The 26,871-nt window shown below is 46.7% G+C and overlaps 2 protein-coding genes across 4 annotated transcripts in view; both read left to right on the top strand.

The window, feature by feature from the left end:
- Atp1a4 (ATPase Na+/K+ transporting subunit alpha 4) overlaps nt 1–17,426 on the top strand; it is a 40,887-nt gene extending 23,461 nt beyond the window's left edge. For 2 of the 3 annotated variants that reach the window (XM_031389968.1, XM_031389974.1), the window contains exons 14-23: nt 3,672–3,808; nt 4,205–4,355; nt 4,646–4,814; nt 6,477–6,631; nt 6,764–6,887; nt 7,554–7,699; nt 11,861–11,991; nt 12,094–12,195; nt 16,766–16,857; nt 17,114–17,426. In XM_031389968.1, coding sequence (XP_031245828.1) covers nt 3,672–3,808; nt 4,205–4,355; nt 4,646–4,814; nt 6,477–6,631; nt 6,764–6,887; nt 7,554–7,699; nt 11,861–11,991; nt 12,094–12,195; nt 16,766–16,857; nt 17,114–17,142 — 1,236 coding nt within the window. In that variant the 3' untranslated portion in view covers nt 17,143–17,426. Of the gene's footprint in view, nt 1–3,671; nt 3,809–4,204; nt 4,356–4,645; nt 4,815–6,476; nt 6,632–6,763; nt 6,888–7,553; nt 7,700–11,860; nt 11,992–12,093; nt 12,196–16,765; nt 16,858–17,113 lie in introns of those variants that run through there. The other variant, XM_031389980.1, reaches the window with a different exon arrangement.
- A 3,401-nt stretch (nt 17,427–20,827) lies between these two features.
- Casq1 (calsequestrin 1) overlaps nt 20,828–26,871 on the top strand; it is a 10,289-nt gene continuing 4,245 nt past the window's right edge. The window contains exons 1-6 of the mRNA XM_031389992.1: nt 20,828–21,466; nt 23,000–23,084; nt 24,081–24,181; nt 24,999–25,110; nt 25,448–25,521; nt 25,821–25,951. Of these exons, the coding sequence (XP_031245852.1) occupies nt 21,188–21,466; nt 23,000–23,084; nt 24,081–24,181; nt 24,999–25,110; nt 25,448–25,521; nt 25,821–25,951 (782 nt within the window). The 5' untranslated portion in view covers nt 20,828–21,187. The remainder of the gene's footprint in view (nt 21,467–22,999; nt 23,085–24,080; nt 24,182–24,998; nt 25,111–25,447; nt 25,522–25,820; nt 25,952–26,871) is intronic.

The following is a 26,871-nucleotide window of genomic DNA, read 5'->3' as shown; positions in this document are numbered from 1 at the left end:
TTTTTTTTAATGTTGAATGATTGTGTGTCTGTGTGTAGATATGTAAGTGTGGGTACACCCAAGCCACAATGCTCATGTGTAGTTCAGAGAATAACCTTTGGAAGTCAATTCTTTCTCTCCACCTTGTGGGCTTCAGGATTTGAACTCAGGGTGTCAGGCTTGTTGTTCCACAAGTGTTTTTGCTGAGCCATCTCACTGGCCCAAGATTCATATCGTAACAGAGTACATATGGACACTTTCTGCTCATCCCTTATATTCTGGATTACCTGCATCTAAGACTTGGGAAGAGCTGGCTAGAGCGGGGAAGTTGGGGTCACTTGGGGGGGTAGGTGCTCTCTGTTGGAGCTGCTCTTACATTAGACCTGTGAGACGGCTGGCAAGTTGCCTGAATTGTCCTGAACAGCGCTGGGTTAAATGATGGTTCGCTGGAGTGGAGACGAAAGGAGCGATATGGGAAATTATAACCTATCAAATGTTTAATCACCACCTTGGAAAACCTCTGAGACAGTGAGTTCTTGGTGGAGATGACATTGTTACAGAACATCTCCATAGAATAACCAACGTTGTTTCTCCAAAGTGCTGGAAGCTACCATCTAATATCATGGAAGAAGGCCATGGGCCGTCTGACTTCTCTGAGCTTTGAGGTAGACTCTTGGAGTGAAGAGCAACATTGTGAATGTAGCCAGCTGCAGTAAAGCTTAAAATTCCAACTAGCCCATATAAAAGACACACAATCCAGGTATTTTATTTACAAGCTGTAGGCAGGGATTGGGCAGGTTTGGAGCTATTCTAACTTATTTCCCAGCCATATTTTCCTGTCTTACTTGCTGTTTGTTATTGCTGTTTGTTATTCCTGGCCATACACTCATAGTGTATCTCCTCTCATGGTGGCCTCCTCCACTTCTGTCTCCTTTTTATCTTGTATTCAACTCTATTTAAATTCCTTTCCCTCTTAGTGCCCAAGCATCACCTCAAGCATATTGCACTTGCTCCAAGGAAGTCTGAGTGGCTACCAGTTCTCCCATGGGAGCTCCACATTCTAAGGAGACAGGCTGGCTGCTCAGAGTGTCTTGAGACCCTACTTCATGTGAGCTCTCATGAGCTTAGCTTTTCTTTTTCTGTTGGATTAAAAGCAAAACAACTCTGCCCCACCTCCAACTCTGGGTCCTTACATTGACTAGCGGAATATATCTTTGCTTAGGGCAAAATGCTTTTTGGCAACAGAAAAAAAGCATTATCTTTCAAATTGAAATGATAAAAATATACCTTATGTGGGTAAATATACCTATATTGGCAATTTATCTCACCTGGGGATTTGTGGATCTCTTTGGTAAGAGGAGCCAGTGTGCCAACAGGTAGGGAGGTCCAAAGAAGTAATGTGAGTCAGGATGCCTACCAGATCAGAGTGTCACCACTGCCCGAGACATAGCCAGTTCGTAGTTTGTGAGGACTCGGAGGGCTGGCTGTAAGCTGGAAGGCCTCAACGCTTTCCGAGCAGGCCTTGTTCTAAGCCTGTTTATGGGCTTCCCTACAATGTGTACCTGCTCGCTCTGGATGCTCGCTCACCTGATGGGAAAGCTGGCAGACTCAGTTGACGAACTGTGACTCATTCGGTCTCCCTGGAGGGAAATATAAGACAGATGAACAGCATCGTCTTTCAAAACGTACAAAATATAACTGACACTGGGGAGCTCGTTCCGAAGCAGATCCTTCCAGAGTCAAGCCTCCTGCCCCACCCCAAGTGGTGGTGACACACAGCTGATGACTGTCACACACTACAGAATAAAAAGTCATATGATGGTTGCATGGCCCCAAAGCCTTTTACAAGGACTGAGCAGGTTAGCTGTGTATGCCTATGGCTTTGAAATAAATGTGATTACAAAAAAAAAATAAAAAATAAATACTCCCATCATATTTATCACTAAGATTTCAGTAGAATGAAAATACTTGTTTCATTATAAGCCTGGTTCCTTCTACAAAGAAAGCAAGCTTTGAAAGCTGTCCTAGAGACATAGCTTTCTTATTGACATTTCAAAGTTTCAAATGACCTGATCTGGGAGAAAAGGGTGGATGGGAACACAAGGATAGTTGGTACCACTCTGTGAGAACATGAGAGGTATAGGCGGCACCAACACATAGGAAATAAGTCCTTCTAGAACTTAATGAATTCCCAAAGCAGCTAGATAGCCTTTACCTGAAAAGGAGCTATTTTTTTTGTAGACCGACACTTCTGTTGCATGATTGCATCTCTTACACAGGTATTTGAGTGTTTTGTAACATTGTATCAAAAAGCTCACTCTTGGGATAGTTAGCATTGCACTCTTCTTCTCTGAGTGCATCTCATACATGAATATCTGAGTTTTTGTAACATTGTGTCTAGGGAGCTCACTCTTGGGATAGTTAGCATTGTATTTTTACTTCTCTGGTTTGGCATGGAGGTGGAATGGTTGAAACCACTAGACAACAGTCCCGTGTAGTGTCAGACATGATGAGAGACTAGAAATGCACTAGGAAGGCAAGCATGCCTCATGAAGCAGGTCCTAGGCCACCACTGATGAGCCCCTGGGAAATCTGCATTGTGTTGTAACCCAGAATCACCTCACTAAGGGCCCAGTCTCAGCCACGGGTCCAAGGGAGTCCTCTTCCAGCTCCTCTCTAGTTCCCCACCACTATCAGCCAGCCCTAGCCGGAACACCTGGTGATCCACATCAGTAGGTTGGGGTACCAGCTCAGTGCAATTGCAACTTAGTTAGCATTTTGCTGTCTTCTTGCATCAAGTCAAGGGTGGAATGATGGGGTTTGTGAAACCCTATAGTTGAGTCCTTTGGGAAAGACCACTTCAGTGTGTATTTCACACCTCGAAAGCTAATAGGCCTCTTCTGGGTCTTTGTCTCTGAAAGTATCGAAAGCTATTGCCATCTTCAGATGTTTCACCGATCCCTCCTATGAGAGCTTGACAAACTGTATGGATGCCTGGAGGACAGTTGGGAACCTTGAGAAGGGGCTCTCGGGTAGCCATCTTCCCTTCAGCCCTCATCCCTTAATTATTTGCAGATGGCTTGTTAAGTGTAGTCCCCTCCCCTTCTGGAAGCACTCATTCCCGTGGGAAAAAGCTCACTATTCGGACAAGTGCTAAGCAGCAGCAGCAGCAGCGTGGAAAGAACAGGATACTAAGAAAGCTAAGAGCACAGGACCTCATCTTTGGGCGGGAAGAGGATACAACGAGCTTCCAGATTGAAAGTGCAGGGCAGGGCGAGGCAAGGGGCAGAGTAGGGTTCTAGACGTACTTGGCCCTGATGAAGTTTGGTTCGGTGACTTATTATTCTAGGCATCCCTCCGTAATGTTTGGTATGTATTTCTGTGTTGTTGCTTAAAAAAAAAAAAAAAAAAATCGCAGACAGCTTCTGGAACAAAGTGAATGACTGGCTTCTGGAACAAAGCCAAATGACTGGCTTCTTCCTTGGGCAGTCTAGAACCTGAAGCATCTGTGTCCTGTGTCGCATCGTCGGACATCCCTGCCTCCAAGGACTAAACCCACAGTAGCACAGCCCTTGGTGTGGACAAGTTGTGCTTGGAACTGATCTACTAAATGAGTTATGATTGGAGGAGGGGCATAGAGGATCCAGGGCTTATCTTAAACATTCTCCTTTTCCTTCCTCCTCCCAACTCAGGTAATCATGGTAACGGGGGATCATCCCATCACAGCCAAAGCTATTGCCAAAAGCGTGGGCATCATTTCGGAAGGCAACGACACGGCAGAGGACATCGCTGCTCAGCTTAAAATCTCTGTCAGTCAAGTCAATAACAAGTGAGTCCCCCTAAAGAACTCACATCTGACATTTGCACCTCTGTCCTCAGCCTGCCCGCGCCCCCCCCCCCAAATCACTTTGTGAAGTTCCTGGGGTCTCCTGCAGCAAGGAGGATTGTGGGGTTTACACTCTACTCAGTAAAATATAACAGAAAAGTAACTAGGTAATTAGGTCACTGGGTTTTCAGAGGAAACGGGAAAAGATATTAGAGCAAAGGCAGGAGTGCTTGACAAAGAGGGTCGAGGATGGGATGAATCAGTCTGAGGATGGTGCACACTGGGAACAAGGAGAATGGGTAGGAAAGAAGCCAGAATTTAAGAGATTAGCAGAGACTACTGGAGCCTGAGGCGAGTCCTCAGCACTTTGATCTAGCCTTCGGAAACTCCTTCCCTTAGGTCTATTAAAGCCATTGTAGTGCACGGCTCAGAACTGAAAAACATGGACTCAGAACAGCTGGACAATATCCTCAAGTCCTATAAGGAGATTGTGTTTGCCCGGACCTCCCCTCAGCAGAAGCTCATCATTGTGGAGGGGTGTCAGAGACTGGTAAGGGAGCCAAGAGGCCCTGGGGAGTCAGATTAGAGTCCAGCCACAAAGCCAGCAGGGGAACACATGGAATGGGTAGAAAGGTACCGGAGGGAATCCCATTTCAAACCCCATCGACGGCCTTCCGTTTGAAAGCTCGCTGCAGGCTTAAATAGCTCACAGGGACAGAAGACTGGGCTGAGCACAGATAAATCAAACGTGACTGCAAGATGCTGGAATCGAGTTGACCTTTGGGACTGATCCTGAATCTTAACACACATTTTTTTTCACTCTTGTCTGGATTTCACCAGGGAGCCATCGTAGCAGTGACTGGTGACGGGGTGAACGACTCCCCCGCGTTGAAGAAGGCTGACATCGGCATTGCCATGGGCATCACTGGCTCTGATGTCTCTAAGCAGGCAGCTGACATGATCCTTCTCGACGACAACTTTGCCTCCATTGTGACAGGCGTGGAGGAGGGTGAGGAGGCTGGGTACCTGATGGCTGGATTTGATCCTTTGAGTGGGGCTTAGTGTACGTTTCCTTCATTGCCTATGGTCACCATCCAACCTCCTAATCCTGTATGGACTGCAACGGCTTAGAAGACAAAGCCTTGAAAATTCCATCAGGTTGGGCTGGAGGAGCATGGTTTGTAGACTACTTATCCAGAAGGCATAAAGCCCTAGGCTTAGGTCCCAACACCACATAAAATGCCTATTATCCGAGCATTCTGATGATGGAGGCAGGAAGATCATGAGTTGAAGGTCAATCATCCTTGGCTACATAGCAATTTTGAGGCCTGCCTGTGTAAAATGAGAGACCTTATATTTAAAAAAAAAAAAATTCAACTTAAGTGGTTTTTTTTTTTTTTTTTTTTTTTTTTTTTTTTTTTTTTTTTTTTTTTTGGTGTTTCTCTGTACAGCCCTGGCTGGCCTGGAACTCACTCTGTAGACCAGGCTGCCTCTGCCTCCCAAGCGCTGGGATTAAAGGCGTGCGCCACCACCGCCCAGCTTAAGTGTTCTTTTTGAAGTTGGAGTGTTGTCCAGGTTTTCGAGGGAGACTGGGACTCTGGCATACCATATCATATCTTCTTTATGGTCACTGGGATTCAAGTGTATTTACTTCAATACAGTTTTCAGAGGTAGTCATTGCTTCAGAAATGGAATGCTTTTTCAGCAGGGCCCCACAGAAGTTTGTCTGAATGATGCGGACACGTTAAGACCAATTGGAAATTATCTGCAAATTAACTGAATGAACTCAATTACCCTCTTTCCAGAGAATTCCAAAGAGAATGCCTCTTGGAACAGAAACCCCATGAGGCTCCCCATTTCTGTCTGAAGCTATCTTACTAAAACATACCAATCCATTTTATTGTAATCTGGTATGAATCTGACAGTTTGCTCATTATTTTAAATCTATTTAATTCAATAACTTTTTTTTTTCTGAGCACCATTTGCAAAATGACTATCCCCAGTACAGGAGACAAAGACACAAATTCCTACCCATGAACAACTTTCTTTATCCTGGGGAGAAGCAGACAGTGAACAAGGCAAATTTCACAAAAGGTTAAAACAGTAGGAAAAAAAAATAGGAAAAAAAAAAGAAGAAGAAATGACAGCCTGTGGAAGAGTACCCAAGGCTAGACTCAGCCATCTTGCAAGTCAGGAGAAGTGGCACTTAGAGTAACTAAGACTAGACTCAGCCATCTTGCAAGGCAGAAGAAGTGGCACTTAGAGGAATAAGCAAGGTCACAAGTTAAGGCAGAAAAATCAGACTCAAACCCAAGCTTGGGTTCTTTCCATTCAGTTCTTAATCTTGCAAAGACTTTAACCCTGGTATTTTCAGACACCTCCAGGATTAACTCTGCCCAACTCTGCCTAATTTTCAGAGATCAGGTGACACTAGCCATGGTGGATCCAAGAACAAAAAGTACAAAGTATGCCCATGGCTAATAAATCATGGCTTTATTGGATAGCCACACAATTTGCGGACAAAACATAGACCCCCACCCCCACCCCCACTCCTACCTCCAAGGTCCGAGACTTCCCAGCATTTTTACGGACTACTCCTTTCTAGCAGTTTTTTCTTTCCAGGAGTTAGTTTATCAGAGGTATGTGTCCTCTGTTTGCTCCTCCTCTCCAGGTCGCCTCATCTTCGACAACCTGAAGAAGTCCATCGCATACACCCTGACCAGCAACATCCCTGAGATCACCCCCTTCCTGCTGTTCATCATTTTAAGCATACCCTTGCCTCTGGGTACCATAACCATTCTCTGCATTGACCTGGGCACTGACATGGTGAGCGCCAGGTTTCACTCTGGGGATTCCTAAGATTCATCAAGGGTAGGGAGAAATCTGTCCTGTAACAGGCTAGCTCTAGAGTGTCTTCCGAACCCTGTGTACCTGTCATTCCCACAATCCATACTCCAGGTCCCTGCTATCTCCCTGGCTTACGAGACACCTGAAAGTGACATCATGAAAAGGCTTCCACGGAACCCCAAAACGGACAATCTTGTGAACCACCGTCTTATTGGCATGGCCTATGGGCAGATCGGTGAGCCTAGGGAAGTGTAGGGGTGGGGTGACAGGAAAGTGACAGTGGTTGTGGCTGGCCATTTAGACACCTCTGTTTAAAAGCCAGGGGAACAGTGTTTCAAAACTGAACCACGCTTGGCTCTGGGACCACAGAGAACTCTTGCTCTCTGAGCTGTCCTTACAGACCAATAGTAAAGGGGAAAACCTACATAATATGATAGCATCCCTTCCCATATGTGAAACAAGGAGTAAAGAGATAGCACGCGACAGTAGCTCTGAAGCTCTCTTCTGACTGCTGTAGGCTCTATGTTTATACGTATACCTGCTCCTCCCGACACAGCCACATGATTAAAATGAAAAATGTTTCTAAAAAGGACTGTATGCTTCAAAGATGACCCTAGGTGGACCAAAGCAAGACCAAAATCCAGCGGGGCAAACTCCAAATCCTATAGCTCTCTGAGCTCTAGGATTCATGCCAGAGGGTTTAAATAGCTCTTCAGACTTAACATGGTTAGAAACAAATGTCAGGGTTTTTGGAAGCAAGTCTGTCAGAGATGGCAAGATCAGATCCCCAATGACAAGAATCTTCGTCCCTATGCAGATACACACTAACCAGCTATGATCTGCCTTTTGGGACCATTCTCTGAACAGACTCTCTCCTCCCTGATGACTCTGTCTCTCGTAGGAATGATACAGGCTCTGGCTGGGTTTTTCACCTATTTTGTGATCCTGGCGGAGAATGGTTTTAAGCCACTTGATCTTCTGGGTATCCGTCTCCACTGGGATGACGCATACTTAAATGACCTAGAAGACAGCTATGGGCAGCAGTGGGTAAGTACAAAGTAGGATCAGAATAGGTACTGATCAGACGGAGGGAGTCGCCCAAGGGTGATGGTATATCTAAGCCCAGTGCTTGGGAAGCTATGGTAGGAGTACCACCAACTGAAGGCTAACCTAGGCAACATAGTAAGTTCCAGGTTAGCCTAGGCTATATGCTAGGAGACTTTGTCTCAAAAAAAAAAAAAATGTGTGTTCAAATCCTAGTTGTTGAAAAAAAAAAAGATAGCTTTTATACACTTGTGGCTTTGGCCAGTTGAACCCCATGAGGCCATCAGCAGAAGTCCATGTTCCCGTGCTCCAGTAGTCAGTGATGTCTAGAGTGCTTACCCCGCGCTCACCGTACCAACACCTCCCCAACGCTCAACTCAAGCTCTGGTTAGTTTTACACTCTACGTGTCTTCCCTGCAGGCAAGCTGTGGCATGATGCTGATTTATCATAGATGAAATCTATTTAAGACTCATTTTACACGACAAGGATTTCTCTTAGATACTGAAGACATGTAAAGCATTATAAGAAAATGGGTTGGCCACAGTTGTCTGGCATCTCCGCCATTTTGGGGTCCTGTGCAAGTGGGGCTTCACTTTGATAGCTTCGTACAGTGGCCTCTCAGGGCTTTTCTGCATGGGCTACCCTTGTCACATGCCTGGCCTCAAGGGTTCTCTGTAACCACAGCAGAATATCCCACATTCCTTCTCCTTTTTTTTTTTTTTTTTTTTTTGGTTTTTCGAGACAGGGTTTCTCTGTGTAGCCCTGGCTGTCCTGGAACTCACTCTGTAGACCAGGCTGGCCTCTAACTCAGAAATCTGCCTGCCTCTGCCTCCCAAGTGCTGCGATTAAAGATGTGCGCTGCCCCAGCTCCCATATTCTTTTTTCAATCCTTCATGACCTTAAAGCCAACCTTATGTGAATGACAACTTGAGACAAACCCAGTCCCCCTTGAATCTCCTTTGCAGCAGCTTCTGTTACTGCTCTTTAGAAGCAGGCAATCCCCTAGGCCGTTTCCTTTTGCAGGATGGATGCTTGGTTTCCATGTGGGGTCTTACCCTGAGGGCACCCCTCCCCCTATCCCAATGTAGATCAGGTCTCTCCTCAATTTCCTTATGGCTTTCAGCTCAAGCCTTGGAGGCCAACATAAAACTTTCTGATGTTCCTTTTCTCCTCAAGCAGCACATTTTCTATTTCTTTTTTTCCCCCACTTGCTCTTTTTCATTGTTCACTTACTTAAGAGTGACTACTAATAATTGTTAATAAAGTCAATATGAGGCTATCTTGAAATCTCCCCTGCCTATGGAATTAGTCTGTTACTTTTAAGTTCAGTTCTTAAGTTGAGGGCAGGAAACAGCCACACTCTTTGCCAAAATATCACAAGAACAGTCTGTGGTCCAGTAGCCTTCTCCTCTCAACCCCCTGACCTGGGTCTCCACGATCCACATAGATTTTGACCCACTGCTGTTTTCCAAACTTCTACTAGATTAACCCAGTAAGCTCTGCATACAGCATTCAACCACATTTCTAGTCCAAAGTGCCAAACTTTTCTCTCCTTTTGCCTCCAGGAAAACCACATAGTCAGGTCTGCCACAGCAATACCTTACTCCTGGTACCAATTTCTGTTTTAGTTAAATTTCTTTTCTTTCCTTCCTTCTTTCTTTCTTTCTTTCTTTCTTTCTTTTTTTTTTTTTTTTAACATTTTATGTGTAGTTTTGCTTGCATGGCCCAAAGAGGTCAGAAGAGGTCACTGGATCTCCTGGAACTGGAGTTAATTAAGCATAGTTGTGAACCATCATATGGGTTTTGGGAATTGAACTTGGGTCCTCTGCAAGAGCAACAACGGCTCCTAACCTTTGAGCCATCTCTTCAGCCCCTCAGTTACTTTTCCATTGATGTGATAAAACACTATGACCAAGAAAACTTAAAGTTGGGCTGGAGAGATGGCTCAGCGGGTAAGAGCATTGACTGCTCTTCCAGAGGCCCTGAGTTCAAATCCCAGCAACCACATGGTGGCTCACAACCATCTGTAATGAGATATGACGCCCTCTTCTGGTGTGTCTGAAGATAACTACAGTGTACTTACATATAATAAAAAATAAATCTTTAAAAAAAAAAGAAAGAAAAGAAAAGAAAACTTAAAGTTAAAAAAAAAAAAAGAGTTTATTTTAGCCTTACAGTTCCAGAGGATTAGAGTTCATGACATCAGAACTGTGAGCTCTCCACCCAGAAAGTACATGACGTCAACTTACCCTTTTAAAGTAATGTCTTTTAAGAATTATCTTTTAGCCGGGCAGTAGTGGCGCATGCCTTTAATCCTAGCACTTGGGAGGCAGAGGCAGGTGGATCTCTGAGTTCGAGGCCAGCCTGGTCCAGGACAGCCCGGGCTATACAGAGAAACTCTGTCTTGAAAAAAAACAAAACAAAACAAACAAACAAACAAACAAAAAACCAAAAACAAAAAAAACAAAACAAAACAAAAAAAAAAACTTTCATTAATCAGACTTATCACAGCCTATATTAGAAACTAATCCAGGACCTTGGGATAGGACAGGAAACCAAAATGATCAAGTCATGAGCTTCTTCCCATGTAGACAGAGCCTGTAAGTCATCATGCTGCTTCTTGCTTCAGCCTCTCAAGGGCGGGGATTAAAGGTGTGCTCCACTACACTCAGCCTATAAACCATGAGTCTTATGGAGCTTAATCTAGTTATGGGAGGAGAGGGTGTGTGTGTGTGTGTGTGTGTGTGTGTGTGTGTGTGTGTGTGTGTAACACATCAAGTTAACAGATTTTAAGTAAGTCCAAGAGAGACCAGAAAATATTGAAACTGAGATACTGGAGTGAGATAGAAAGATAAACACGGACGATAAATATGCCTGAAATTTAAATTGCAGACAATCTCTAGGTATTGGAAAGGGTATAGGATAATATCTAAAGCTTAGCTGTGTGAGCAAGCTGCCTACTTAGAGTGTGGAGGAGAACAGAATTAGAGGGGATAAAAAAACTGGGGAGCCATGGCAATGGAAGATTACTCATAAATATGAAATTTAAATCTCAAAAAAAAAAAAAAAAAAAACAAGGCCAAGAGCAGGAGTAGAGAAACGTTGAGCCAGACACTAAAGTCTCCAAGCAATGGCAGAGATTGGCACAGATGGTGGTGCAGAGCTGACGAGCACACAAGTATGCTGGCTGGCCTTGGCCTGGTTCCACGTTTGGCTCAACAAGTTTTTGCCTGTTTGTTTTGTTTGCTTGTTTGTCTGAGACCATGTTTTACCAGGCAGGGCAGACAGCTTTTGAATGTAGAGGTCCACCTGCCTCTGCCTCCCAGAGACTGGGATTTAAGGGGTACATCACCTTAACCTTAGTTTTCTAATCACTGAAGGCTGTTTTTGTTTCTATCCAAATACAACTTGAGGTACGTCCCAAGAGGTTTTACAGTTAGTATCTTAATAGCGTGCAAACCTACCTACTAATTTCTTATTGTCTATACTTAGGAAGGTGTTGTTTTGTTTTAGACACAGGGTCTTTCCTCCAGTCTAATTTAGATGCACCTCTTCAGTGTTCCTCCAGGACTCTTGGCTTCTCTGTTGTAACTTATTTATTGCATTGGCATTGTTTAGCATTGCGATGCCTCCTACCAGGTTCTAAGTCCCTTGTGTATACAGTGCAAACGAAAGAACCAAGCGATGAATGAGGGAGTGCCTCCTGTCTACCATTCTACCAGGCCTTACGCATGCTAGGCAAGCGCTCTACAACTGAGCTGCAGCTTCTGTCTACCTCTCTTCTTGGACATTCCTCCCCACTCTGTATTCATGTGGCCCCCTGGTTCTCCCTTCCTTTCTGACTTAATACCTCTGGACTCTGCTGGCCTCAGTCCGTCTCATTTTAATCATATTCCTAATGTATTAAAAACGTACTGAGGTGTGTTTATTTAATATTTAATAGGCAAGGTATGGCAAAGGGATCCAAAGAACTTTCAGTCAGGTGGGGAAAATACACAAACATTGTAAGAAAGACTGCTATGTGCACAGGGCTAGAGGCAGCCAGAGAGTGCAAAGCTCAGACTCTGGGTCCTGCAAGACAAGGAACTCTTGGGTATATCTAAACTTCTTTCTGACCCAGATGCCCCCTTTTTTTGCTCATCCTACACCCTCCCCGCCCCCAGACCTACGAGCAGCGGAAGGTGGTGGAGTTCACATGCCAGACGGCCTTCTTCATCAGCATCGTGATTGTGCAGTGGGCCGACCTCATCATCTGCAAGACTCGAAGAAATTCACTCTTCACACAGGGCATGAAGTATGTGTCCATGAATAGCGACCAACCCTCCCCAGGTTTGAACACTCCCTTTCGTCACCTTTTCTCCCTGTGTCTATTACACCCATCACTCTTTCTTCCCAGAAACAAAGTCCTAATATTTGGACTCCTTGAAGAGACACTCCTGGCAGCTTTCCTGTCCTACGTTCCGGGCATGGATGTGTCCCTGCGAATGTACCCACTCAAGTGAGTAAGGGAACAGGTGCCAGCCCAGGGAGGACGTCTGGGAGGAAGTGGGAGAAAATATTTGTTTGAAAAGGACAATCGCCAAGTAGCCAGGACAAACTGCCCAGATGAGTGGACTCGGGGACTTGTGAGGTTCTTTCACACTCAAATATACGCCCTTTATTTAGGGAGGTGTCGGAGACTATGTCAGGCGATCACAAGCTGCTGGACTTGCAAATTCAGCAGACTTAGCGGTGTTTAATTGAGTGGAATTTTATGACGGCATCTGACAAAGCTGGGAAGGATACATGTTTCTTGGTCCTAATATAATCATGGCGGTAGTCCAATTTACCAGGTAGAGCGGCACATACCTGTAATCCTAGGAGACAGAAAACAGAGGCATCAGGTATTCAAGGACATTCTTGGTGACATTATAAGTTTGAGGCCAACCTGAGATAGAAAACCTATCTCAAAACAAAGAGCCAAATTTATGGCTAGCTTACCTAATTATATTCTGGATATATATATATATATGTATGTGTGTGTGTGTATGTGTGTGTGTGTGTGTGTGTGTGTGTGTGTGTGTATGTTTTAAATGTGAAAAATGTTTTATTATATGAGATTTAAAAATAATGTTTTAATATGTGAATGCACACCCTGTCTGGTTTCTTGTCCTATTCAAGTCTCAGCTTTTTTATTACGCTTTGCTTTAACATTAATATCTGCTCATGAAGTTTTTCGAGCGGGGTCTCATGCTCACAGACCCAGGCTGGCTTTGCACTTGCTGGGTAGAGATCATGACCCTGAACTCCTCTCACCTCAGTCTCCCAAGTATCAGGATTATAGGTATGTGCCACCATGCTCAGCTTTAGTTTGTAATCTTAAATTTTAAAGAGAGACTGAGGGTGTAGCTCAGTGACAGAGTGATTGCTTAGCATGTACAAAGCCCTGGATTCTATCCTCAGGTTTGAAAGAATCCAAAATTTACTAAGAAGAATTACCTGTCCTATTCCTGCGTGCTCACATGCTTTGCTTGCCTAACTATCCCTTGCAGTGTATTTTTTTTTCTTATAGGTTTACTTATTTATTATATGTAAGTACACTGCAGCTGTCTTCAGACACACCAGAAGAGGGCATCAGATCTCATTACGGATGGTTGTGAGCCACCATGTGGTTGCTGGGATTTGAACTCAGGACTTCCAGAAGAACAGTCAGTGCTCTAAACCGCTGAGCCATCTCTCCAGCCTCCCTTTCAATGTTATACACACTGTTTCATACAATATAGGTGCTCAATTAATAGTTAATGATGGAAATAGCCGTAGACATTGACAATCCTAAGTTTGAAGCTCAGCTCCTTATATTTTGTGACTTGCTCCTATTCTGAGCCTCTGCCATCAGCACACGTCTTGCAGGGCAGGGGGTAGAGCATGGTGGCAGAGCACACGCGGAACATGTGTGTAACCATAGGAGACTTCTCGTATATGAATACATGCTTAAGCCAATAGCTTTGGCTCTGTCCCATGACTAGCTCATATTTTAATTACCATTTATTTTATTCTAAGTCCTGCCATGTGGCTGGTTACCTGGTCCTCAGTTTCATGTGATTGTCTTCCTCTGTGTCTGGGGGGAAATCTCCTGCACCTGATTATTATACCAGAATTCCTCTCTCTCTCTCTCTCTCTCTCTCTCTCTCTCTGTCTCTCTCTCTCTGTCTCTCTCTCTCTCTCTCTCTCTCTCTCTGCCAAAGTCCCACCTCCTGCCTCAGCTCATTGGCCAAAGGCTTTTCTTATTGACAGGTGAGTGCTTTTACACAGTGCATGGGAGATTCTCTCTACACACATGTGAGGCTCTGAGTTTGTGCTCCAGCACTGGAAAAAAAAAATGGAATCTGGAAGAGTATTGAGAAGAATTACATGGGAAACTTGGTTTTAAGCATTGGGTATATCTGACTATGGAGAATTTTACTAACTGTATCTATGCTTTTGTTGCTGAAGATGTCAAAAACAAATGGAAATGAACCTACTGTACTCTCTAGGCATCTTGAACACAGCACTCAGCACCTAGTATTATTTTGTGTGCCCATTCAGCTCTTCTTTCTGATCTCTCTGAAGTCTTCAAGATAAAGGAGCATCATATATAACCATTTTTATTTCCCCTTATACAGATCCTGGATATACATATAACTGTTGTTCAATGAATGGAAAGGTATTTGTATGCTAGTGGTGTGCAGAGTAAGTCATAGTTGTGGTGTGTGTAGCCGATGAACCCTGACCTATGTCTGTACTGTCCAATATGGTTGCCGCTCTCTATGTGTGATGACTGAGCTCTTGAACAGCATGACTAATTAGCATGAAATGTCTATTTGTGATTTTAATTTTTTTGTTGTTGTTGTTGTTTTTTGAGACAGGGTTTCTCTGTATAGCCCCAGCTGTCCTGGAGCTCTCTCTGTAGACCAGGCTGGCCTCGAACTCAGAAATCCACCTGCCTCTGCCTCCCAAGTGCTGGGATTAAAGGCGTGCGCCACCACCGCCTGGTGTGATTTTAATTTTAACTCAAAGTTAAAAATTAAAACAATAACCAGGCGGTGATGGTGGTGCACACTTTTAATTCCAGCACTCGGGAGGCAAAGGCAGGCAGATCTTTGAGTTTGAGCCCATCCTGGTCTACAGAGTGAGTTCCAGGACAGCCGGAGCTACACAGAGAAACCCTGACTCAAATAAAATAAAATAATAAAATAAAATAAAAAAATAACATTAAATATGTCTATAAACACAACTTGAGCTACACAGAGTGGTGCTATAATCTACAATCCCAGTTTTGTAGGAGACTAAGACAGGAGAATCATGATTTTGAGGCCAGCCTGGCAATGTAAGACCACATTTTAAAAAAAAAAAAAAAAAAAAAAATTTTTAAAGAAATAAAAGGAAAGGAAGGATAAGATAATTTTACTCCTTTAGATGGTATTTCCTTTTAGCCATTGAAAAATCATGTTCTAAAATGGGGCAGGGATACATGCCTATGGTCCCAGCACTTAAGAGATGGAGCCAGAAAGATCAGGAACTCTTAGTCGTGCCTGGCTGCACAGCACGTTCAGGGCAGCTCTGTATGATGAGATCCTGCAGAGGGGCGTGGGGGAAAACACTGAGCAGCTGAGTTAAGACAGGTAAGCACAACAGGACACCCGCCTGATTTCCAAGGTTTAGTAGTAAAAGAAGAATCCGAACTATGGGGTTGGTCATGTCTATATTGATTAGCCTTGGGACTGCATGCCTATATCTCAGTACTCAGAGACAGAGGCAGGAGGATCTCAAGTTTGAAGGCAGATTGGGCCATCTGGAAAGACTGTGTTTTAAAACCAAACAGAACAAAATAGTGTTTATAGTGATTACACACATGTTGAAGCGGCGCTTTGATATATTGAGTCAAGTACATTTATATTTTATAATTGACATATTGATTTAAATAGTAAATATATATTTGATCTATATTGACATATTGGACTAAATAAAACTATTAAAATTTATTTCTTGTGTTTCATTTATCTAAATATGGGCATTAGAGAACTTAAATTTTACATGTGGTTTGCATTATATTTTTCTTTTTTTTTTTTTTTTCATTTTTTCTGTCTGTGTGTGCGTGTGATGCGTGTTCCTATAGGAGGGCAGGTGCGCATGTGCCACGGCATGTATGAGGTCAGAGGCAAGTCCTGGCCTTAACCTTTACCTCCCAGCATGTTTGAGACAAGAGTCTCTCTTGTTCACAGCTGCGTGCACTTGGCTAACTGGCCTCCCTGATACTGGAAATTCTCCTGCCTCTGCCTCCCACCCCCTATTAGGGGATTACAGAGGCTTGTGTTACTGCACCTGGCTTTTACATGCATTCTAGGGATCCGAACACAGGTGATCAGGACTGTGCAACAAGCACCTTATCCACCGGGCCATTATCCCCAGGCATCTCCCAGTCCTTGAGTTATATTTCCATTGATCTATTGAACAGTGCTATTGATTTATACTCTGCTCTCTATGTCACTCAAGGGTATAAAACATGTTATATCCATCTTCCTGTTCCCTAGTTATAGAAGGGGCACAAAGAAGACAAATTAAGTGTCTATTTTGCCATATGGAAGTACATGTAAACACACATGAATAAATGTATAGGTTGCCTTCTTTAGTCGCAAGACTGAGAGTATGCAGAAAAAAAAGCAGTGGGAGGAACAGGGGGCTCTCCGCAACACACTGTCAGCTGGCAATATGTATTAAATGCTACATTAACTCTGCACATGACATTTATCATACGGCCATTGGCATTTTAGATATCTGTCTTGTGTCTTCCCTCTCCGCCCCCAATCGCTTAGCGCTAGGGCTCCGACCTCCTCAAAGGGCAAGTCAACCGCATCTCAATTTGCCTCCCCATCTTCAGCACCTAGCTCCGTCTCCACGGTTCCTCCCCGCACCCTTGCGGGGAGCCAGAGGGTTCCTCCCCGCACCCTTGCGGGGAGCCAGAGGGTTCCTCCCCGCACCCTTGCGGCTCCCCCTTCTCTGGCTCGAGTGCCTCTCGAGCCACACTGACTGACGACTCTTGCTCTCTGCAGGATAAACTGGTGGTTCTGTGCGCTTCCCTACAGCGCTCTCATCTTCGTCTACGATGAATTCAGAAAACTCATCATCCGTAGACGGCCTGGTGGTAAGGCTACCTACCCTGGCTCCGACCCTTGAGTGGTCACTGGCCTCCTCCTGAGCTTTCCCATCCCATCTGCTCCCTCGGTACCCACTGGCTTTCTCTCCTTCACTGTCTGTCCTTTGCTCTTCCTGGGCCTTGGTCCTCTACTCCTGGTTTCACTTGTTCCTCCCAGGGCTTGGGGCCCTGCTGCACATGGCAGGCTCGGGACCCGTGGCTCTCCTGCTACCTTCTCTCGGCTCTCATTGTCTCTTCTCCACAGGATGGCTGGAGATGGAGACATACTACTAACTTCATCAGAGAAAGACCTTCATGCGGCCTTGGTCTCCCGGAAAGCCAGGACCGAGTCTAACAATGACACCTGAGATAAAGCTGAGCCGAGGGCCACTACTGTATGGGTTGGATTTACTCCGGCTGAGAAAGACAAGTTCCTGGGGCTGGAGCAAGAGCAATCTGGTAGGAGATGGAGTGGGTTGAGAGGAAGCCCCGTCTGCTCTGCCTGGGGCCCAGCGAGTAGGTGCAGTCTCGTTACACCCAGCAGCCCATCTAAAAGAGTAAATACTTGGAACAACCCTCAGGTTACTCGGAGTGTAAGTCTCATTTGGAGGAAATAGAGTTCAGTGAAGCTCCATTCCTACACCCACATTGTACTTAGTCAAGGAGGACCTCCAGGGACCTGAGGAGAAACTCAGAATGTACCAGAATCCAGCGTCTGGGGCTAGGTGTGGGGGCCCATACCCTTAATACCCGCATTTGGAAGGCAGGGACAGGTGGATCACTGTGAATTCGAGGTCTACATGGTGAGTTCCAAGCCAGACAGGGCTCCCTTGTGAGACCCTGGCTTTAAAAACAAAACCAAGCAGACTTAACCCTGAAGGCTCTATTTCCCATGTTAAGATCAGTCTCTGGTGTCCTGTCAGCATAAGAGACAAACAGCTGCCCTCAAAGACTAGATAGAACCAGAGAATGCAGGGGAGACAAGACCAGCTGAGCTACATCTTGTCAGGGGTACTACCACACTTGGGGCTTGTGGGGCTAAATAAGCTAAACCCTGACTTGGATTTTCTCAGACTGCAGACTGCACTGTTGTTCTAAAGGAGACCTAGTAACATCAGGACCAGCAAGGCTTGATGACTGGGGGATGGCAGGGGGAGTGGGGTGTGGGGGCTCCCCACTTTTCATGTATGTGGGGCAGACCGTGATTCCTGCCCTTTAACCCTGTCATCCACATCTCTACACTAGCTATCCCATCCTTTAGTCTTTTCTCTCTGGTACAGCCTTGAAGCCGGTTTATGTGCATGCCAGGCAAATGCCGTATCATGGAGCTACATCCTGAGCCCTGGACTCAAGCTCTTGATTGATCCGGTCTTAGTAAATAGGTACAAGAAGCCATACCTCTACCCACCCTCCTCTCTAGATTCTTCCTCCTTTGTCTTGCCCTCTTCCGTCTCGAACCCATTTCTGCTCGGTGAACCTCTCTGCTTTGTCTATGGCTCTCCAGTTCACTTCAGAAACCTTTTGGAGATGTCTGGCCAAATGATGCAGAAGAATGCTGAGGAAAACCAGGAGAAAACCAGCAGCTGTTACCAAAATGCCACCCTCCCCCCTTCCCCTCCCCCACTCCCCACGGACAACTGCTCATTTTCTGGCTTTGGGCCAAGGACAAACCCACCATCAGTTCTTGGGACCATATTCCCTCCATTGCATGCTAGTTCATAAATGAAACCAGGGGCTCATCCCAGAACGTGTATCCTTAACCACTTTTCAAACTCATCTTACAGTGGTAACTCGGACCAAACACAGTTACAAGCAAGGCTAAATAAATAATAAATAAAGGGGATACTGCGAGATACTGTGGGTATACTGAGGGGATACTGTGGCTGGCAGAAGACAGAACAAAACAAGAAACCCTCCCACTGGAAGGTGTAGCCAGCCCCTCTTCCTCAGAGGTTTCTTTCTGCTTGCTCCCTCTAGCACAAGGTCTCCTGGGGACAGAGCTGCATCAGTGTGGGGTCCACCCCGGCTGCTGACAGGGCTGAAACAGACCCTGGAAGATGGAAGCAGGGGTGGGGAGGTGTGTGTGAGTGAGATGGGGAGGGGGAGGCGGGGGGGGGGACTAGCTCCTCAAGTTTCAGTAGTGAGGAGCTTTGAGTGTCTGGTGGGTTAAAAATACAGACGCCCCAACTCAGGGTCATTTGATATGGGGAGCTGAGGCGTGTTAGATCCAGAGGCCTGCACTCAGGCAGCCTGGAAGGAAGGGGGTTGAGGAGAAAGTTAAGAACCCAAAGCATTAGAAAGGAGGCCTAGGGTAGTGGTGTAGGAGCTGAAGAGAGTAAGAGTGGAAATGGGGCCATAAAGGGCCACCAGAAGGGAGTGGTGGCTGCACAGACAAGAAGTGGCTGACTCCGTCAGGGACACCACAGAGTCCTGTCTCCCTCCAAAGGTCCAGTTTTCGGCGGAAGAGATCTGGTGTTCATTGTTCAGATAGTTCCCTCTCCCCAGAACCCTGCAGAAATGAGACACCAAGGCTGGAGCATCTACTGAGCAGGCCTGACCGTCACTCCTTGGTAACCTCTGCAGGAACAGTTGTAAGCTCTGCCTGGCACGTCAGTCACTCTCCTGGGAGATGAAGAGACAGGATTCTGAGAGCTCCTCAGCTCCAGTGCCATGCTCGGGCTACCTCTGGCCTCTCCCGAGACAGCAACAGCTGTCCCTCTTGGACCCGCTCCTGTCAGGTTCTTAAGAATGCTAAATTAGCTATATAAGGTCTGCCCCATGGGAATGCAAGAAGTTATTCTGCGCTAACATAACCTTATACTTCTTCCTGGATGCAAATTAAACACCACCATCCTTCTAGAACGAGAAGTACGTTGCACTGTGGACATGGAAGTCTGACTTTAATGTGATCCCTCCTTAAGCCTCAGTTTACCTAAATATAGTATGAGGCCTAGAAGGCCATAAAGGAGTCCTTGTTAAGTACTCAAAGCTTACTTCAACTCTTCACCTCCAAGCTAGGATCCCAGAATGACAGCTTTCATCCCTCCAGTTCTGCTTTGAGCCTCAGATGTACAGAATTAATCCACAGCCTCCGGTAAGGGCCCAGGGCCCACCTCTTCCTGTTTTACTTCATGTTAACTTTTTCCCATACTTATACCGGATCGTCGGTCCTTGTCAAAGACGTAGGAATGAATAGTAGCTATTAGCTCTCTATAGAGCTGTGCGGCCTGGGGAATCCTCCCAGCTCCCTAGGCCCTAGAGTTGGAGTCCCACAGGATCAAGGGCAGAGCGCTCAGAGGATGAAGCACCAAGCAGCAGTGGGGGCAGCACAGGCAGAGAAGGGCCAAAGTCGCCATCACTACAGGATGGAATGCGGGCCAGCCCTGTCCATCCCCCCTGCATTCCTGAGTTGAGACTGTTGACTGAAGCAAAGGAAACTGACTGGAGCTAAGCCAGGTTTCTGGTCTTGGACTCCGCTCCATCTTTTATTCAGAGAATGATCTCATCCTTGGTCCACGGTCTTTAAAGGGAACTGCAGGGGGTTTCTTTCCTGGAGCCTGGAATGCGCTTTTATTGTCCACTTCTCCTCCATAAGATGAAAGAAATAGACTTTACCTATTGAAGATTGACAAATTTTAGGAGTCAGAAATACCACTTTCTCTCCTTGTGTTATCAGTTTAGCCTCTGGCCCATACTGTGTGTCCTCCTCTCTACCTGTACTTCTTTCTGATAGGCCTTGTCCTATCCTGGGATCCCTGGATACCCCTGCCTCTCCCCTCCTCCAACCCCAGCCTTACACTTACCCCTAACTCATCTGGTCTTATTTTTAGATCCGGCATCTCTCTTTCTCTCTCTCTCTCCCTTTCTTAATATGGCGATGAGCTCTTAGGCCTGCATGGGGCCAGGAGCTAAGGAGTCCTGGACACTGGGGGAGGGGGAAGGAACCGGCAGCTGGGAGCCTAGGGAAGAGGTATAGGAGGTGAGAGGATTCAGGCTCTCATGGAGCTGTCCTGGCCTCAGAAGGTTATCCATCTCTCCTGCCAACCACAGAGAGACATATTTAGACAGGACCAGGTGGGGACGGAGGGGTGCCAGTTTCAAGGGGCAGCTCCGGTTCCCTCCCCGCCCCTGCTCCTATTCCTCCTCCTGACCCTTTTTCTCTTGGCTCTGTCGGCAGTTTCTCCAGGACCCAGCAGTGTCCTCTGTCCACTGCTCTGGCCCATTCTCTACCCCACCCCCACCCGGAGTCCCTAACTCAGGATTCTGTATCAGGGGGCACCTCCCTATTTCAGCTAACCACCTCTGGACCAGGAGAGCAGACCCAGATCCTCCTACCTCCATGAGAGCTACTGACAGGATGGGGGCCAGAGCAGCGTCCAAGCTGCAGCTGGCACTGCTGTTTGTACTGGTGCTAGGGACGCCCAGGTCAGGGGTCCAGGGGGAAGATGGGTTGGACTTCCCTGAGTACGACGGCGTGGACCGTGTGATCAATGTGAACGCCAAGAACTACAAGAACGTGTTTAAGAAGTATGAGGTGCTGGCCCTCCTCTATCATGAGCCCCCCGAGGACGACAAGGCCTCGCAAAGACAATTTGAGATGGAGGAGCTAATCCTGGAGGTGAGTTAGAGGAGAGCAGGCCTGAAGAGCATGCTCGGTACCCTCGTGAGCCCCTAAGCCCCCGTGTCTGAGGGTGGGTGCTGGATTGAGAGCAGCACTGCTGGGCCTCTGTCTTGACCAAGAGCATGGCTGGAATGTGGCCTGGGCAAAAAGAAAAAAGACTCAGGGACCAAGGTCCTACCCTTCTGTTGGTAAGATTAGGGCAGGCCCTGTAGGGGGCTGCCCTCTCTGTGCTGCAGGAGGCAGGGGCACTAGGTTTGGCTGGGGGCGGGGGGAGTGGTGAGGATGGGGGTGGGGGCAGGGGTAAGGGAGCTTGCACAGTACTCTGCACTGTGCTTCATACCACCAATGTACTCTTGCTGCCAAAAGACGCCCCTCTCTCTACACACGTAGGGCTGTGCCCCAGAACGCAAACAGCAGAAACATAAACACGAGTGCTCTTTTACTCGCCCCGCAACGGACTCAATGACTATATAGTTAAATGACTTCTAGAGGCTTCCCACGGAGCTCCCAGCCCAGTCGCTGCCTTTTGTCCCTAATGGGTCAAACAGATGTCCTCACTAGAAAACTCTCTCGAAGGCTTTAGCATGTCTTCCCCATGAAGGCTTTAGCATGCCTTCCCCATCTTTTCAGCCAGAGAATCTGACTTTAGGCCCAAAGCAGAGCCGGTTAATACAAAAAAGAAATGAGGGGAGGCAGCCTTCTGATTGGAATACGTGGCCACACACATCCCTAAGGGACCTGGGATATGTTTGTCTTTCTTTGTCTGCACTACCCCAGCTTGGTGATACAGAGAGGCCCCACTTTGTACAGAGCTTTGAACGTGTCAGTGTAAGACACCAGGCTTGCATTTCTGTGTGCCCCATCGGGCTCTGGAAACTGCTGTCTGATTAATGAGCCAAGTATTTTTATCCTCAGTGCTCAGTGGCCTCTGCCATCCAACTGCCACCAGCACTGCCATTCCCCTAAGAATCACTGCAGTGCTGGGTAGGGTACAGTCGCACAGTATGCCCACAAGCTGAAAGAATCCGCGGGTGGCTGGACGGGGAGGCTTGTGGGGTAGTGACCAGCCTAAAGACTGGCAAGTGAAAGGAGGAAGTGGGGCCTGGAAGAACAGGAGCTGTCCCTCCAGGGATGATAGAGACCTCTTGACCTTCTGGCCTTTCCTACTCCTCATCCCACACCCCATCCTCCACAACTCTCACTGTGGGAGTTACTTGAGGATCCCAGGGTCCCACATTCCCCTCTGCTGAGTTTGGCTTTTGATCAGGATGGAAGGTGGGGCCCAGCCTTTCATGGAAGGTGAGACTCCTCAGTGTCCCGTCCCTCGGGAGCATTGCAATGAGCAATGAATACTCACGATCTTTTCAAAAGCTGAACCAGAGACAGGCGAGGATTAGGAGGTCTCTGGGGAAGAGTCAAGGTCAATGCTTGGGTTTCTTGCACTTCAGCTGACCCGATGATGGGAACGTATTACCTGGGGAAGGGGCTGATAAGAATCCTGGGGGCTAATTTAATCTTGACTCCTTCCAGTTAGCGGCCCAAGTCCTAGAAGACAAGGGTGTTGGCTTTGGCCTGGTGGACTCTGAGAAGGATGCAGCTGTGGCCAAGAAACTAGGTAAGGGAAGGCAAGGAGGGGCAAGAATCAGGTTATTCAAGATGGAGAGGCCTAGGTGGGGCACTTGGGGAAGATCTGAGGGGTTCACATCTATTCGGAGTGGGCCAGGGGCATTTGAGATTAGGGGCTATTCTATGTAGAGTCCTGTGCTCCATCCCCAGCATGAGGTGAAATGGTGGGGTTGTGGCCTTCTTTATGCTCATCTAAAACTAAGGCTGGGTAGGGGCATGGGCATGGTGGCTCATACTTGTGATACTCGTGAGATTTGAGAGGACAAGGCAGGAGGATCGTGGGACTCAGCTTCCTGAGCTACATAGTAAAATTCTTTTAAAAAAAAAAAATCATGTACGGTAACCTCAAAAAGTTAGTTTTTTAAAAAAAAAAAAAGAACACAGCTAGATATTGAAAGGAAAGGTGAAACCAAGAAATACAGGCATAGCCGGGGAGACCTTCTGCAAAGTCCTTTTTCGCTCCTCCCCCTCCTTCCCCTCCCTTCCCCCTTCCCTCTCTGCTTCCTCCCTTTCTCCTCTTAGCAGAGGCCAGATATTACAGCACCCGGTCAGCAGGCGGCAGCACAGGCTGGACACCGGATGTGGATGGGGGAAGGGCAGTTAGCAACAAGTCATCCGGACAGCAGTAGCAAAGAATCAGCCGCTAGAGTCTCCAGAGAAGCGGGCAGGAATATTTGTCCCTGGCTGTGTAGGCAGAGCGAGGGAGCTGTGTTCCTAGAATCTGAATCTTTCCAGTTTCCTCCCCTCGAACCCTACCTACCCCTCCCCGGCAAGGCCCCAGCTTCTCCCTAGCTTTAGTTCCCGAACTAATGGGAATGAAGGGTTTAAGGGGTTGTTGAAGGTAGATGGGGCGGGGCATGGGGGCGGGGAATGGAGAGGTGCAAGATGAGTCTACCAGGATTATCAAGTGGGCTGTGACCAGGTTAGACTCCGGTTCATGGGAAGGCTGCCTTCATTGCTCACCCCCCTACCGTGCATTCCCTAGGACTAACTGAAGAGGACAGCGTTTATGTGTTCAAAGGCGATGAAGTCATCGAGTATGATGGCGAATTTTCTGCAGACACTCTGGTGGAGTTTCTGCTTGATGTGAGAATTCCCTTGAGCCTCATAGCCTTAAAGTTTCCAGTGCCCCTTGGTCCGTACTAATCTACCCTACACTCCTACACACTCGCACAAGACACACGTATACTACATCAGTTGCACACATACCATGTGCAACATGTAACGGATGTCACATAAATATATCACATAGATCAGACACAATGTACACAAAACATACACATACCACATATATAGGCCCATACATAATATATATAACATACCATATAGATAGATAGATATAGATATACATATATATATCACATACACCAGACATAAAACATACATATAATGCTTATTCAGATGCAACACACATGATATACAGCATACATAGAGCACATAAAACATGCAACATCAGCCGGGCGGTGGTGGCGCACGCCTTTAATCCCAGCACTTGGGAGGCAGAGGCAGGTGGATTTCTGAGTTTGAGGCCAGCCTGGTCTACAGAGTGAGCTCCAGAACAGCCAGGGCTATACAGAGAAACCCTGTCTCGCAAAACCAAAAAAAAAAAAAAAAAAGCAACATATACTACATATATATATACATATATGTTTATATATCATGCACATCAGAACCCTAAACAACAACATATCACAAACATATACCCCTTGACAAACAGAAGATACAGAACATGCATATTACACACTAGGACTACACACACACAGCGTTAACAGTGCACAGCATACAGGCCACATACCCACCCACTACAAACATCTCCTATTCTAGTTTCCTGTCTTTCCCCTGTCCCTCTCTCTGGATCCTGGCTGTGACGACAGAAAGGGTCTCTTCCGTGTTTCTCTTCTAGGTCCTAGAAGACCCTGTAGAACTGATTGAAGGTGAACGAGAACTGCAAGCATTTGAGAATATTGAAGATGAAATCAAACTCATTGGCTACTTCAAGAGCAAAGACTCAGAGCGTGGGTAGCAGCTCTTTTGGACCCACCTATCCTCCTTGCCTCCCTACTTTGGCCAATGGCTAGGCATCTCTGGTCCCGACCTCCTAGGCCTTCTTCTTCCTTCTGCATGGTCAGCTCCGTCATCTGTTCTATGTCCCTGCACTCTGGGGCATTCCCAAACACCCCCAGCATTCCACTGCTTCCTCTATGATTCTATTGTCTTTTATTTTCAGAGAACTAGAGTTTTTTGAGGGGACGGGTCTCCTGAGACCCACGTGTCAAAGGAGGATCTGCAGAGAAGTCGAGGGAAATGAGTCTCTGTCAGATCCTGAAGTGACTGTCCCTTCCTCCCCTTCAGATTACAAAGCCTACGAGGATGCAGCCGAAGAGTTCCATCCCTACATCCCTTTCTTCGCTACCTTTGACAGCAAGGTTCTCTTCCCTGCGGCTACACTGGGTCTCCCTACACTCTTAAGTGTCCCTCAGCCTTCCCTACCAAACTTGATGGGGTCTTGGTCCCATTCTTCATGCTGGTACTCCCCACCCCAAACTCATGTTCCTTCTCCTATAGAATTGAAGGGAAGGTGGACATTAGACTGTCGTAACCCACCTTTATCATGTTAAATGATACCCAGAGCCACATTTTCTGACTCCTTTTCTGCAGCTGTTGTACTGTTTCTCACTTGGCCCCTGTATCTCCTACTCCATACTTTTTGTCTCCTTCGTCAAAGGTGGCAAAGAAGCTGACTCTGAAGTTGAATGAGATTGATTTCTATGAGGCCTTCATGGAGGAGCCTGTGACCATCCCAGACAAACCCAACAGTGAAGAGGAGATTGTCAGCTTCGTGGAGGAGCACAGGAGGTAAGGATCGGGCGAGGTTCCTCCCAGGGCTAGCAAGCACATCAGTTTGTGAGGTGGGCTGGGAAACAAGCCAACCTGGAAGCTACACTGCACCCGAGATGAATACACTAGCAGGTGTGGGTGCTCACGGAGACACCAGTAGCTCTGTGTTGTATTTCACACCCCAGCACTTAGCTCTGAGCCCTACAATGTAAATGTGTGTGGACTGGGGTGGGGGGCTGGTTATGACTTAGGGAGTGTCAGCCAATGAGTAGTGAGTTGCCGGTGTTCTGACCAGGCGCTTCTTCTCTCTATTACTGAAGCTAATTCCTTTAGCATCCTCAGTGAAAGAGGCTTCAGAGGGGGAAGAATCGGAATTGGGAGTCAAGCTTGAACTTTGCCCTTCTCCTTTGTCATTCTTGCCACTGGCCGTTGTCAACAGAGGCACAGGGAGCGGCCAGTGGGGCAAGGGTTTTTGCCTTCTGGTGGCCATTAGGCAATGTTTCCAGGACACTTTTGGCTGTGAGGAGTGCTGCTGGTATTCAGTAATTAGAGGCCAGAGATACTATTAAGCTTCCTCCAGGGTGCACGACACCCCCTCCCTCGATATCTGCGGGGCCGATGCGAGGAAACCCTGCCCTATGTTCTCACACAATTCTCTTCCTTCATGTGACTCCACAACTAGAAGTACCCACTCATCATTCTAAATACTACTTACTCTCTCCCTCTAGATTCTGGCCTCTTTCATTGGGGCACAACACATTTGCATGGTTTAACTCTCTACCCAATACCTAACTCAGTACTTAAAACCTATACCTGCCTCCAACCCCTTCCTGTACTGGGAAGGGAACCCAGGGCCTGGCATACACTAGGCATGTAATTCCATCTTGAGCCCAGGCTGTCAGTTTTACTGAATGAGTGAATGAAAAAAAAAAAAAAAA

This window comes from Mastomys coucha, unplaced genomic scaffold (assembly GCF_008632895.1).
Source record: "Mastomys coucha isolate ucsf_1 unplaced genomic scaffold, UCSF_Mcou_1 pScaffold1, whole genome shotgun sequence".
In the NCBI taxonomy this organism is placed as follows: Eukaryota; Metazoa; Chordata; class Mammalia; order Rodentia; family Muridae; genus Mastomys; species Mastomys coucha.
The sequence above is the reverse complement of the archived record's forward strand: the minus strand, read 5'-3'. Positions and strand labels throughout refer to the sequence as shown.